General features: G+C 42.8%; 1 protein-coding gene across 1 annotated transcript in view; it reads left to right on the top strand.

Annotated features, from left to right (window-relative positions):
• The window catches only part of qsox2 (quiescin Q6 sulfhydryl oxidase 2), a 69,123-nt gene extending 62,769 nt beyond the window's left edge, over nt 1–6,354 (top strand). Inside the window, exons 10-12 of the mRNA XM_029638547.2 lie at nt 1,846–1,996; nt 2,217–2,405; nt 2,631–6,354. Coding sequence (XP_029494407.1) covers nt 1,846–1,996; nt 2,217–2,405; nt 2,631–3,136 — 846 coding nt within the window. The 3' untranslated portion in view covers nt 3,137–6,354. The remainder of the gene's footprint in view (nt 1–1,845; nt 1,997–2,216; nt 2,406–2,630) is intronic.
• Nucleotides 6,355–14,790: the final 8,436 nt, after the last annotated feature.

Below are 14,790 nucleotides of genomic sequence, written 5' to 3'. Positions count from 1 at the left end.
AGGTAAAGACAGAGTCTTACGTGTAGGTAGGTACGGTAGAACCAAATCGTCGAGATTCCGTGCATTTTGAAGGTATTCAGACCCCTTCACTTTTCCACATTTTGTTACGTGACAGCCTTATTCTAAAATGGATTAAATCAATTATAATCTCATCAATCTAAACACAATACCCCATAATGACACTGAAAATATTTTTATCTTTTACAAATGTATTACAAAATTTAAAAATAAAAACTTATTTACAGAAATATTCAGACCCTTTGCTATGAGACTCAAAATTGAGCTCGGGTGCATCCTGTTTCCATTTATCATCCTTGATGTTTCTACAACTTCATTGGAGCACCTGTGGTAAATTCAATTGATTGGACATGATTTGGAAAGGCACACAGCTGTCTATATAAGGTCCCACAGTTGACAGTGCATGTCAGAGCAAAAACCAAGCCATGAGGTCAAAGGAATTGTCCGTAGAGCTCAGAGGCAGGATTTTGAGGATGCACAGATCTGGGGAAGGGTACGAAAACATTTCTGCAGCATTGAATGTCCCCAAAAACACAGTTGTCTCCATCATTCTTAAATGGAAGAAGTTTGGAACCACAAAGACTTCACCAAGGCAAAACTGAGCAAATTGGGGAGAAGGGCCTTTGTCAGGGAGGTGACCAAGAAACCCGATGGCCACTCTGACAGAGCTCCAGTTCCTCTGTGGAGATGGGAAAACCCCCCAGAAGGACAACCATCTCTGCAGCACTTCACCAATCAAGCCATAATGGTAAAGTGGCCAGAAAGGAAGCCACTCCTCGGGAAAAGGCACATGACAGCCCGCTTGGAGTTTGCCTAAAGGACTATCGGACCATGAGAAACAAGATTCTCTGGTCTGATGAAACCAAGATTGAACTCTTTGGCCTGAATGCTAAGTGTCACGTCTGGAGGAAGCCTAGCACCATCCCTACTGTGAAGCATGGTGGTGGCAGGTTCATGCTGTGGGGATGTTTTTCATTGGCAGGGACTGGGAGACTAGTCAGGATCGAGGGAAAGATGAACGGAGCAAAGAACAGAAGGTTCCTTGATGAAAACCTGCTCCAGAGCACTCAGGAGCCCAGACTGGGTCAAGGGTCACCTTCTAACAGGACAGTTACCCTAAACACACAGCCAAGACAACGCAGGAGTGGCATCAGGACAGGTCTCTGAATGTCCTTGAGTGGCCCAGCCAAAGCCCGGACTTGAACCAGATCGAACATCTCTGGAGAGACCTGAAAATAGCTGTGGAGCGACACTCCCCATCCAACCTGATAGAGCTTGAGACGAATGGGAGAAACTCCCCATAAATTGACGGGCGGCCTCTTTTTTTTCAACTGTGTTTTTACCATGTTTGCATTTAGAAATGTTTCGCAATGACTGGGCTTATCAGAATGCAAGTTTCTCTCCATGTGGGACTAGCAACTTGAAAGTGCCTCCGGAGGAATACCAGTGGAATGGTTTAGCCTACCACTCTGGGGATATCTGATTTTGCTGTTCTGTAACGTCACTCATATTGCTGGCTGAGAAATTTAATGTGGACAGCTGTAGTACATGCGCCGTGGCAGAATTTTTTTTCTCCCATGTTCCTATTTGGCACATTGTGTTTAAAATTGTCATTTGGTTCACCTCATGCATAGCACATCCTGTGAACCGATGGCCCATACTCGACGGTCCTGTTCAAATACACATGTCATTACAGCCTTAATAATACAGTATGAAGTAGATGGAAACACCTCGGTCCACTTTTCGCAAACTGCATTACCGAAACTGGCAGCTTGTGACAGACCAGTTTTGTTTAGTCCAGTGAACCATGAACCTGACCACCTTCAGATTTCAGGGATGTTCCTGAGTGACCAGCTGCAATGGGTGGGTTGCCAGGGAAGCAGAGTCGGACTGAGGGGCTACCCCTGTTCACTGTGGACCCTGTTCCATGTGCTGACTGTGCAGGCAGCCAGCCGGCCTGACGTATTGGCCAACACCGGTATGTATGCATGCACATACATGCAGCGAAATACTTGTGTAATTAAGAAACATCCATGTCATAGCGACACTGCACACCTTTGAAAATAGATTACAACATCATGATTGGTACCATCATGAATATCTCAACTGTGGGTTGATTATGAAATGTGTGCCTTGTCAAGAAATCGACTGTGCTTCTCTCTCTCGTTCCCCTGACCACCTCCCTTCTGTCCCATCAGGCCTGGAGGAGAATCCCAAGGCAGTGCTGCAGACAATGCGCAAGTACATTGTGAACTTCTTCGGCTGCCAGGAGTGTGGGAAGCACTTTGAGGAGATGGCCGTGGCGTCTCTGCCCCAGGTGAAGTCTGTGGACCAGGCGGTACTGTGGCTCTGGAGGAAACACAACCAGGTCAATGGACGCCTCGCAGGTGGGGAACCTACATCTATATCGGCATCGTTTGAGATCTCAAACCTAACCTGGAGAATATACTGTCATTAGAAGTATATAATCCGTATAGTAGATATATACTGTGGTATAGGTTAGTAAGCAACGTCTGTTAGAATTGAGTTGGCCGGTCAAAATGACTGGTGGGGCCAACAATAACTTGACCTGGTGTTATACCTGTGCTATTGACCCTGTGTCCTCTCTGTAGGAACAATGAGTGAAGACCCTCACTTCCCCAAGACCCAGTGGCCCAGCCCGGACCTCTGCCCCATCTGCCACGAGGAGCAGGATGGCATCCACGTGTGGAACGAAGACAAGGTGCTCATGTTCCTCAAGCAGCACTACGGGGCCGCCAACATCTCCCCCAAACACATGTACAGCAGTCGGCATGAGCCAAACCAGGAGGCTGTCGGATCTCCTGACAGCATGCCCATTAAAGCCACACAGGTAAAGACAGTGGCCACTGAGAGCTCCCTAGTCCATGCCAACCATGCCAAGCAGAGTGAAGTGGAGGGAGCAGGGCAGGCGGGCACAGGGGCTCACAGGGAGACCAGGCCGGGGGTGAGCTTCCTGGGTCTGGGCTTCTCCAGTGTGGACATGAGTCTGTGCGTTGTGCTCTACGCTTTCTCCTGTGTCTTTCTCATGGTCATGTTCTTCTTTTTCCGAGTCCGCTCCAAAAGGTGGAAGATCCGCTACAATCGTCCATATGTATAGCAGTCTACTGGTCCAGGTCTGCACATTTGACTGAGCAAAGAGGTTTTTTTTGGAATTGAGTTTTCTTTTTTAAGTTAGATTAGAAGGTCACATTTTTTATTTATTTGTTTATGTTCTGTATAATATTTGCTGTGAAGCAACAGTCTTCAGATGAAGTATTTTACAATAGTGACTGGTTAAAACCGTTCTAGTCCCATAACAGAACCCCATAACATTGTCTTGGGAAGGACTTGACTGTACACAATTCATTCCCAATACAATGTCTCTTAGCTATGATGGTAAGGAATTGTTTTTAGTATAAAACCATGGCAGAGTCCAATTAAAGTGTTTTTTATATCTTTCTATCTAATTCAACGGTATTGGTCATGTTTTAATGGACTACGGTGAACCTCTGGAATATTTGTATTGACTACTACTAAAATCTTACTGTGTGAATTTATGATTTTCAACCTCAATGTATTATTTTCCAGACGTATCAAGGCGATCACTTATTACAACCTATTAATGTCGATCCATAACCTTGAGAAAGAGAGGAGCAAGTACAGCCTTATTTTACCCAAGTGCTTGTTGTTTAAATACTTGGTGTGCATTTGAAGTCCTCTGTATTCTCCCAGACCCTAGGTGGCCTTAACGTGATTTCATCATTCATTCTAGTCCAGATAGTATGTGGTATGATACACTATACACTACCGTTAAAATGTTTGGGGTCACTTAGAAATGTCCTTGTTTTTGAAAGAAAATATATATTTTTTTGTCCATTTAAAATAAGATCAAATTGATCGTAAATACAGTTTCGACATTGTTAATATTGTAAATGACTAATTGTAGCTGGAAACAGCTTTTTTTTTATATGGAATATCTACATAGGCGTACAGAAGCCCGTTATCAGCAACCATCACTCCTGTGTTCCAAATTCATGTTGTATTAGCTAATCAAGTTTATAATTTTAAAGGGCTAATTGATCATTAGAAAACCCTTTTGTAATTATGTTAGCACAGCTGAAAACTGTTGTGCTGATTTAAAGAAGCAATAAAACTGGACTTTAGACTAGTTGAGTATCTGACGCATCAGCATTTGTGGGTTTGATTACAGGCTCAAAATGGCCAGAAACAAAAAACTTCTGAAACTCGTCAGTCTACTCTTGTTCTGAGAAATTAAGGTTATTCCATGCGAGAAATTGCCAAGAAACTGAAAATCTCGTACAACGCTGTGTACTATTCCCTTCACAGAACAGTGCAAACTGTCTCTAACTAGAATAGAAAGAGGAGTGGGAGGCCACGGTGCACAACTGAGCAAGAGGACAAGTACGTTAGTGTCTAGTTTGAGAAACAGACGCCTCACAAGTCCTCAACTGACAGCTTCATTAAATAGTACAACAGTGAAGAGGCGACTCCAGGATGCTGGTCTTCTAGGCAGCTGTTTCCAGCTACAATTCTCATTTACAATATTTCGGATCAATTTTATGTTATTTTAATGGACAAACTTTAACAGTAGTGTATATACAAAAGTATGTGGACATCCCTTAAAATGTGTGGATTCGGTTATTTCATCCACACTTGTTTCTGACAGGTGTATAAAATCGAGCACACAGCCATGTAATCTCCATAGACAAACATTGGCAGTGGAATGGCCTTACTGAAGAGCTCAGTGACTTTCAATGTTGCACCATCATAGGATGCCACCTTTCCAACAAGTCAGTTCATCAAATGTCTGCCCTGCTGGAGCTGCCCCGGTCAACTGTAAGTGCTGTTATTCTGAGGTGGAAATGTCTAAGAGGAACAACGGCTCAGCCGCAAAGTGGTAGGCTACACAAGCACACAGAACTGGACCGCCGAGTGATGTAGGTTTGTAAAAATCTAATGTCCTCGGTTGCAACACTCACTACCGAGTTCAAAACTGCCTCTGTAAGCAACGTCAGCACAAGAACTGTTCGTCGGATGCTTCATGAAATGGGTTTCCATGGCCAAGCAGCCGCACACAAGCCTAAGATCACCATGCGCAAAGCCAAGCATCGGCTGGAGTGGTGTAAAGCTCGCCTCCATTGGACTCTGGTGCAGTTCTCTGGAGTGATGGATCACGCTTCACCGGCTGTCAATCCGACGGATGAATCTGGGTTTGGCGGTTGCCAGGAGAATGCTACCTCCCCCAATGCATAGTGCCAATTGTAAAGTTTGGTGGGGGAGGAATAATAGCTTGGGGCTGTTCTTCATGGTTTGGGCTAGGCCCCTTAGTTCCAATGAAGGGAAATCTTTTATGATACAGCGGCCAATGACATTCTAGATGATTCTGTGCTTCCAACTTTGTGGCAACAAAGTGGAAAGCCTTCCCAGGAGAGTGGAGACTGTTATAGCAGCAAAGGAGGGACCAACTCCATATTAATGCCCATGATTTTAGAATGAGATGTTCGACGAGCATACTTTTGGCCATGTAATGTACTACAAATAGGGCGGTAGCCAGTTATCTTCAGAATGTATAGGTCATAGTACATTACACGAACAAAACTGACACCCAATATTACTCAAATACCCTTGTGTTAATAAAAGGTGATCTGATGGTTCATCTGCCCGTACATTATTGTTCATTGTCTTTGAAAAGCTTATTTCTCTACTTAAAATGGATTTATTTGATGCATAAAATGACAGAAACATTGGATAGAAACTTGTCCGATGGTGACATGATTGAGTAAATAGGATTGAGTCACAATATTGCTAATCTGCATTCTGGTTTTATGAAATGTTGTGTGTTTCTATATCTGAAATTGGGCACATTCTTCAGCTAACTGCAATGTTCCTCTAATTTGAGACTTAATGCAATGCATGTGATATGCAGGTAGGAATGGAACCACTTACTGTAGCTCTGAACCAAGTTAGACTTAGTGCTTCTCAAAATAGAATGCTCTACAATATTGTGAATAGAACATATATGTTTTGTTCCAGGTGCTGGTCCTTGATAATGTTTTTTGTTAGTTTTTTTGCCAACAGTAACTGTATTGGAACTTTGAATTCACAATAGATTGGTGGTATACTTGAACATTTTAAATGTAAATTGACTTCCCTGATCAATTCTGTGAAATAAATAATATTATGACACATAAACCAAGACAAAGCTTACTTGAAGACTTGCAACTCAATTAATTGTACAATTTGCTACACAATGTAGCTCGGTCAGATTGTCACCAGGATCTGATCGAACTGGAAAATAAAAACAAATTATGTAAATATGTGTTAATTTGTTTGTTACTTCTCGTGTGTGTTCTCGCTTAATGTGGAGAAAATGCATTTAAATGTGTCAAGACTTGTCACTGCTACTTCATGTTGAAAAAGTGATGGACAAGTTGCACAAACCGTTTTGGCACATACTACTTTTGAGCTGCTGGAAATCATTGCATTTAATTTACATTTCTTACTATTTCATTTATTTTTGGTCTCTGTGCATTCTTATTTTGTCATTTATTTTCAAGAGTTGATAATAGATCATTTGAAATTGTACTTTGTTTGAATAATAAAAGATCTGGCATTATAATAACTCTGAAACTCTAGTGATACTGGCCCAACCACTGTTAAGTATAATTTAACACAGGGTAAATATTCACGTATTCCGGACCAACCCAGATTGAGAATGGTTAGTGCTATCAGGGATCCGTGGGACGTCCCTACCATAACTACTACCCTTACCTAACCTTAACCCTTACATTCCCTTACATTAACTGTTGACATTTTTTATGTCAATGGTGTGACGTCCCAGGATCCCGTTTAGACGTGAGAAGAGGTTGTTGTCCAGCAAGCATTTAGGCCTACCTGCAAACAACCACAACGCTGGTGGAGTGTTCCATAAAGCCAGCTAACTTTGATATGCAGTCAAATTAACTCTTGATTTTCTGATTTAAGCTAAACTTGAATATGCATTGTTGTTTTGACGAGTCAATTATACCATGCCAATTTCAAGTATATTTCTCGAAAATAAGTTATTTAAGATGATTTGGTACAGTTCACTGGCTGTCTCATTAATCCTACTTCCTGGAACAGCCCCAAGTAGATAGTTGTTGTGTTAATCTTTACCTTATGCCCTATTCGAGTTAAAAATATTTCTAGTTATGATTTACTTTGAGTGCGTACATTTTTCTGTAAAAACACATTTCCTTTTGAGTAAATAGCTTTTTATTTAATTGTGTACATTACAGTAATATTAGAAGATTGGAGAAGGACTGTTGCCTGACTGTAATATTGCCTCACATTCACCCTACAGAATGTCGGATGCGATTGTCTGTCTTTTTTTTTGAGTGCAGTTCAATCTATCATCAACGTGAGATAGGCCGTGATTAGTTACTGTACAAGGAAATGCTGAAAAATAGAACGAGGTGGCGGCAAAAAAACTTGAAATCTTTTAATACTCAGGATCTTTAATATTGTAGCAACCTTGATAGGCACCTTACAATCTGTCACAGGTTACAATTGCCTCACCATCTCCTGGTTATGCTGACTCCAACTACACTGCTCAAAAAAATAAAGGGAACACTTAAACAACACAATGTAACTCCAAGTCAATCACACTTCTGTGAAATCAAACTTAGGAAGCAACACTGATTGACAATACATTTCACATGCTGTTGTGCAAATGGAATAGACAACAGGTGAAAATTATAGGCAATTCGCAAGACACCCCCAATAAAGGAGTGGTTCTGCAGGTGATAACCACAGACCACTTCTCAGTTCCTATGCTTCCTGGCTGATGTTTTGGTCACTTTTGAATTTACATTTAAGTCATTTAGCAGACGCTCTTATCCAGAGCGACTTACAAATTGGTGCGTTCACCTTAAGACATCCAGTGGAACAGCCACTTTACAATAGTGCATCTAAATCTTTTAAGGGGGGTGAGAAGGATTACTTTATCCTATCCTAGGTATTCCTGAAAGAGGTGGGGTTTCAGGTGTCTCCGGAAGGTGGTGATTGACTCCGCTGTCCTGGCGTCGTGAGGGAGTTTGTTCCACCATTGGGGGGCCAGAGCAGCGAACAGTTTTGACTGGGCTGCGCGGGAACTGTACTTCCTCAGTGGTAGGGAGGCGAGCAGGCCAGAGGTGGATGAACGCAGTGCCCTTGTTTGGGTGTAGGGCCTGATCAGAGCCTGGAGGTACTGAGGTGCCGTTCCCCTCACAGCTCCGTAGGCAAGCACCATGGTCTTGTAGCGGATGCGAGCTTCAACTGGAAGCCAGTGGAGAGAGCGGAGGAGCGGGGTGACGTGAGAGAACTTGGGAAGGTTGAACACCAGACGGGCTGCGGCGTTCTGGATGAGTTGTAGGGGTTTAATGGCACAGGCAGGGAGCCCAGCCAACAGCGAGTTGCAGTAATCCAGACGGGAGATGACAAGTGCCTGGATTAGGACCTGCGCTGCTTCCTGTGTGAGGCAGGGTCGTACTCTGCGGATGTTGTAGAGCATGTACCTACAAGAACGGGCCACCGCCTTGATGTTAGTTGAGAACGACAGGGTGTTGTCCAGGATCACGCCAAGGTTCTTAGCGCTCTGGGAGGAGGACACAATGGAGTTGTCAACCGTGATGGCGAGATCATGGAACGGGCAGTCCTTCCCGGGAGGAAGAGCAGCTCCGTCTTGCCGAGGTTCAGCTTGAGGTGGTGATCCGTCATCCACACTGATATGTCTGCCAGACATGCAGAGATGCGATTCGCCACCTGGTCATCAGAAGGGGGAAAGGAGAAGATTAATTGTGTGTCGTCTGCATAGCAATGATAGGAGAGACCATGTGAGGTTATGACAGAGCCAAGTGACTTGGTGTATAGCGAGAATAGGAGAGGGCCTAGAACAGAGCCCTGGGGGACGCCAGTGGTGAGAGCGCGTGGTGAGGAGACAGATTCTCGCCACGCCACCTGGTAGGAGCGACCTGTCAGGTAGGACGCAATCCAAGCGTGGGCCGCGCCGGAGATGCCCAACTCGGAGAGGATGCTGGCGGTGCTTTTACTCTAGTGGTAGCATGAGTCTACAACCCACACAAGTGGCTCAGGTAGTGCAGCTCATCCAGGATGGCACATCAATGCGAGCTGTGGCAAGAAGGTTTACTGTGTCTGTCAGCGTAGTGTCCAGAGCATGGAGGCGCTATCAGGAGACAGGCCAGTACATCAGGAGACGTGGAGGAGGGCAACAACCCAGCAGCAGGACCGCTACCTCCGCCTTTGTGCAAGGAGGAGCAGGAGGAGCACTGACAGAGCCCTGCAAAATGACCTCCAGCAGGCCACAAATGTGCATGTCTGCTGAAACGGTCCAAAACAGACTCCATGAGGGTGGTATGAGGGCCTAACGTCCACAGGTGGGGGTTGTGCTTACAGCCCAACACCGTGCAGGACGTTTGGCATTTGCCAGAGAACACCCAGATTGGCAAATTTGCCACTGGCGCCCTGTGCCCTTCACAGATGAAAGCAGGTTCACACTGAGCACGTGACAGACGTGACAGAGTCTGGAGACGCCGTGGAGAACGTTCTGCTGCCTGCAACATCCTCCAGCATGACCGGTTTGGCGGTGGGTCAGTCATGGTGTGGGGTGGCATTTCTTTGGGGGGCCGCACAGCCCTCCATGTGCTCGCCAGAGGTAGCCTGACTGCCATTAGGTACCAAAATGAGATCCTCAGACCCCTTGTGAGATCATATGCTGGTGCGGTTGGCCCTGGGTTCCTCCTAATGCAAGACGATGCTAGACCTCATGTGGCTGGAGTGTGTCAGCAGTTCCTGCAAGAGGAAGGCATTGATGCTATGGACTGGCCTGCCCGTTCCCCAGACCTGAATCCAATTGAGCACATCTGGGACATCATGTCTCGCTCCATCCACCAACGCTACGTTGCACCACAGACTGTCCAGGAGTTGGCAGATGCTTTAGTCCAGGTCTGGGAGGAGATCCCTCAGGAGACCATCCGCCACCTCATCAGGAGCATGCCCAGGAGTTGTAGGGAAGTCATACAAGCACGTGGAGGCCACACACACTACTGAGCCTCATTTTGACTTGTTTTAAGGACATTACATCAAAGTTGGATCAGCCTGTAGTGTGGTTTTCCACTTTAATTTTGAGTGTGACTCCAAATCCAGACCTCCATGGGTTGATCAATTTGATTTCCATTGATAATTTTTGTGTGATTTTGTTGTCAGCACATTCAACTATATAAAGAAAAAAAGTTTTTAATAAGAATATTTCATTCATTCAGATCTAGGATGTGTTAATTTAGTGTTCCCTTTATTTTTTTGAGCAGTGTATATTGACTCCGGCAGCGGCTTCGTTGTCGAGTTTCGCTCCTCTCTCTGGAGCTGACAGCGCACTGCCTGCTATGGGAGGTCTGGACCTATCGCCGGGAGCAGCGAGCGTGCGCTATCCTGCTTCTCGTGGGCTGGTGAAAGGTTCAACAAATTGTCTAAGGGGTGGGAATAGGAGGATTTCTCCACTCCTTTCTCTGGCCGTTGTATTGGGCAGCTCAATGGTGAGAAATGTCTCAGATCCTGGAGCAAAAATGTTGTGCTATCCAGGAGCTTGAGTACAGGACAATTAGCCAATCAGAAGCTTCTAAAGCCATGACACAAGATTTTCCAAATTGTTTAAAGGCACAGTCAACTTAGTCTATGTAAACTTCTGACCTTCTGGAATTGTGATACAGTGAATTAATTCTAAGTGAAATAATCTGTCTATAAACAATTTGTTGGAAAAATTACTTTTCATGCACATTGTAGATGTCCTAACGGACTTGCCAAAACTATAGTTTGTTAACAAGAATTTTGTGGAGTGGTTGGAAAATGAGTTTTAATGACTCCAAACTACGTGTATGTAATCTTCCCACTTCAACTGTAAATAACAGAAGGAATGGCAAATAAGTGTGGCTGCAGTACCGATTGGCAAATGTACTGCAAATTGAGAAATCATGTCACTAAACTGAATTAAAAGAAGAAACTACGCTATGAAACAAAGACATTACATAAAAAATGATAAAAAGATTTGGAACACCTTAAAATTTTGGCAAAATGCAAATTCATCTCCTTTCATTAAATCAGATGGCTCATTCTTCACAAAACCCACTGATATTGCCAACTACTTAATGATTATTTTCCATTGGCAAGATTATCAAATTTAGGCATGACATGCATAAGTATAACTGATCAAATTATGAAATTTGAATTTTGTCAATTGTGAGTGTGAAAGAAGTGGAAAAAATTGTCTGTAACAATGACAAGCCACTGGGGTCTGACAACTTGGATGGAAAGTTACTGAGGATAATAGCAGATGGTATTGCCACACCAATTTTTCCCCATCTTCAATTTAAGCCTACTTGAAAGTGTGTACCCTCAGGCCTGGAGGGAAGCAAAAGTTTTTCCGCTAAGCAAGAATAGTAAAGCCCCCTTTACTGCCTCAAATAGCCGACCTATCAGCCTATTAAGAACCCTTAGTAATCTTCTGGGAAAAAATGCGTGTGACCAAATACAATGCTTTTTTACTGTAAACAAATTGCCAGACTTTCAGCACGCTTATAGATTATAGAAGGACATTCAAGCACAGCACTCAGACAAATGACTGAAGATTGGCTGAAGATTGACTGAAGAGTGAAATTGATGATAAAAAGATTATGGGAGCTGTTTTGTTAGACTGCGGTGCGGCTTTTTATATTATTGATCATAGTCTCTCAATTGAAAAACGTAGATGTTATGGCTTTACACCCTGTCCTATGTTGTGGATAGAGTTACCTGTCTAACAGAACGCAGAGGGTGTTCTTTTAATGGGAGCCTCTTCAATATCCAGGTACAGTGCCTTGCGGAAGTATTCGGCCCCCTTGAACTTTGCGACCTTTTGCCACATTTCAGGCTTCAAACATAAAGATATAAACTGTATTTTTTTGTGAAGAATCAACAACAAGTGGGACACAATCATGAAGTGGAACGACATTTATTTGATATTTCAAACTTTTTTAACAAATCAAAAACTGAAAAATTGGGCGTGCAAGGTATCCTCTCACAACGTTGAACGTTTTGGTCTTCATACCCACCATTCATTGACTGAACATGTTTAATAAAGTGTTGAATCTTCTCACATGTATGTAGTGATGAGTACCAAATACTGCCTATGAGTACTGTATGTCTAAGATCTGAGTGTACCTTATTTTAAAGTGACAGACCTACAAACATAACGGAGTTACCAAAATGTATATACACTACCGGTCAAAAATGTTAGAACACATACTCATTCAAGGGTTGTTATTTATTTTAACTATTTTCTACATTGTAGAATAAATAGTGAAGATATCAAAACTGTGAAATAACACATGGAATCATGTCGTAAACAAAAAAATGTTAATCAAAATAGATTTTATATTTCAGATTCTTTAAAGTAGCTACCCTTTGCCTTGACAGCTTTGCACACTCTTGGCATTCTCTCAACCAGCTTCACCCGGAATGCTTATCCAGTCTTGAATGCGTTCCCACATATGCTGAGCACTTGTTGGCTGCTTTTCCTTCACTCTGCTGTCCGACTCATCCCAAACCATCTCAATTTGGTTGAGGTCAGGGGATTGTGGAGGCCATGTATCTGATGCAACACTCCATCACTCTCCTTGGTAAAATAGCCCTTACATAGCCTAGAGGTGTGTTGGGTCATTATCCTGTTGAAAAACAAATGATAGTCGCCCTAAGCCCAAACCAGATGGGATGGTGTATCTCTGAAGAATGCTGTGGTAGCCTAGCCATGCTAGTTAAGTGTGCCTTGAATTCTAAATAAATCACAGACAGTGTCACCAGCAAAGCACCCCCACACCATAACACCTCCTCCATGCTTTATAGTCAGAAATACACATGCGGCAATCATCCGTTCGCCCACACCGTGTCTCACAAAGACATGGCGGTTGGAATCAAATATCTCCAATTTCCAAGGACACATTTCCACCGGACTAATGTCCATTGCACGTGTTTCTTGGCCCAAGCAAGTCTCTTCTTATTGGTGTCCTTTAGTAGTGGTTTCTTTGCAGCAAATCGACCATGGAGGCCTGATCCACAGTCTCCTCTGAACAGTTGATGTTGAGATGTGTCTGTTACTTGAACTCTTCGTCTTCCATTCCTGTGGCGGTCCTCGTGTGAGCCAGTTTCATCATAGTGCTTGTGATGGTTTTTGCTACTGCACTTGAAGAAACTTTCAAAGTTCTTGAAATTTTCCAGATTGCCATAATATGGATTTAGTCTTTTACCAAATAGGGCTATCTTCTGTATACCACCCCATACCTTGTCACAACACAACTGATTGGCTCAAACGCATAAAGAAGGAAAGAAATTCCACAAATTAACTTTTAAGAAGGCACACCTGTTAATTGAAATGCATTCCAGTGAAATGTCTATCTGTGGTTAATATTTCCTAGCTAGCTAGGTACGACAAAGGTGCTAGCAAACGTTAGCTAGCTGAGCAGCATGCTAAATTATACAGCAGAACTTCTGTATTCAAAAGTGAAACAAATTACATAGAGGATTTCTCCTGTGTGAAAATGTGTATCTTGTGAACGTTTCTTTCGCACAATCTCTTCTCTCTGGCCTTTACACACTTCTCATAACCTCGTCCATCATGATTCTTCACGACGCACTGTCACATGATGTCAGTGTCAACAACATTCTGGGCACGTTCTAGGTCGTCTTTATTTCAAGCCTGTTTCACAGGGTATTTTTCAGAAACCCGCAAACCACACCAATAATATGACTTGAGATCTTGAGATATAGAGTTAAAGTGTACCAATGTATCATCAGGGTTTCAGATGTAAGACCCATCGTGGGAGTTGACCTTTGGTCTGAAACCAAACATTTCTGTTCCTGGAACAGAGCAAGAATGCATCACATCCAAAAGTGAGAAAATAAATATTGTTTAACTATGCAACCATTGGGAAAAAGTTTGCATGATACAGTACATAAGCGTTCAATATTATACGCATTTGTAAGTGTATATATAAATGGTTAATAGTTGGAGGTAAATAGTAGCTCACTATTTGGCAAGCACTGACTGGCTATCACACTGTTTTGACCAATTTGTTATAACCCATTTATTAATGGCTGATAATGCATTTACAAATGATTAATTAACAGTTAATAACAATTACAAACCCTTTACAAATGGAACCATATTGTAAAGTGTTACCCTTTCTTGTTTATGTGCAATCAAGATTATTATTAGCTCATTGTGGAGCTCCGGTTGTGACCACTGTTAGAAATCTGACGCTGACACGCAATAGCACTTTACAATTGCCCCACCATGTTTAAAACTATGATGTTGGTGTTGTATCCATAGCTCCAAATGAATCTAAAAGTGGTTACATTTCATCAGCTCTATTAATTTACAGTGGCAGGGTCAGGCTGTTGAAATTACAGATTGTCCCTTTTAATATATCAAAACCCTTTTACCTCTAGTCTATGTTTGGAGGGGTGTCAATTCATTAGAAAAATACATATTATTATTAATCAGTCCACTACTAACATCACATCTGCAGATAACCATTAGATTATCATTGCAGTACAAATCCTACATGAATGCTGGCTAGATAATCAGAAGCTGACTTTCAAAATCAAGTTTTCATGCCCTTCCTCAATCTTTAATTGCAAGAATATCCTTTTCAATATAGTCTTTAGACAATAATCCAAGCAGTATCG

This window comes from Oncorhynchus nerka, linkage group LG27, assembly GCF_034236695.1.
Source record: "Oncorhynchus nerka isolate Pitt River linkage group LG27, Oner_Uvic_2.0, whole genome shotgun sequence".
In the NCBI taxonomy this organism is placed as follows: Eukaryota; Metazoa; Chordata; class Actinopteri; order Salmoniformes; family Salmonidae; genus Oncorhynchus; species Oncorhynchus nerka.
Note: the sequence above shows the minus strand (reverse complement) of the source record. Positions and strands in the feature narration are given on the sequence as shown.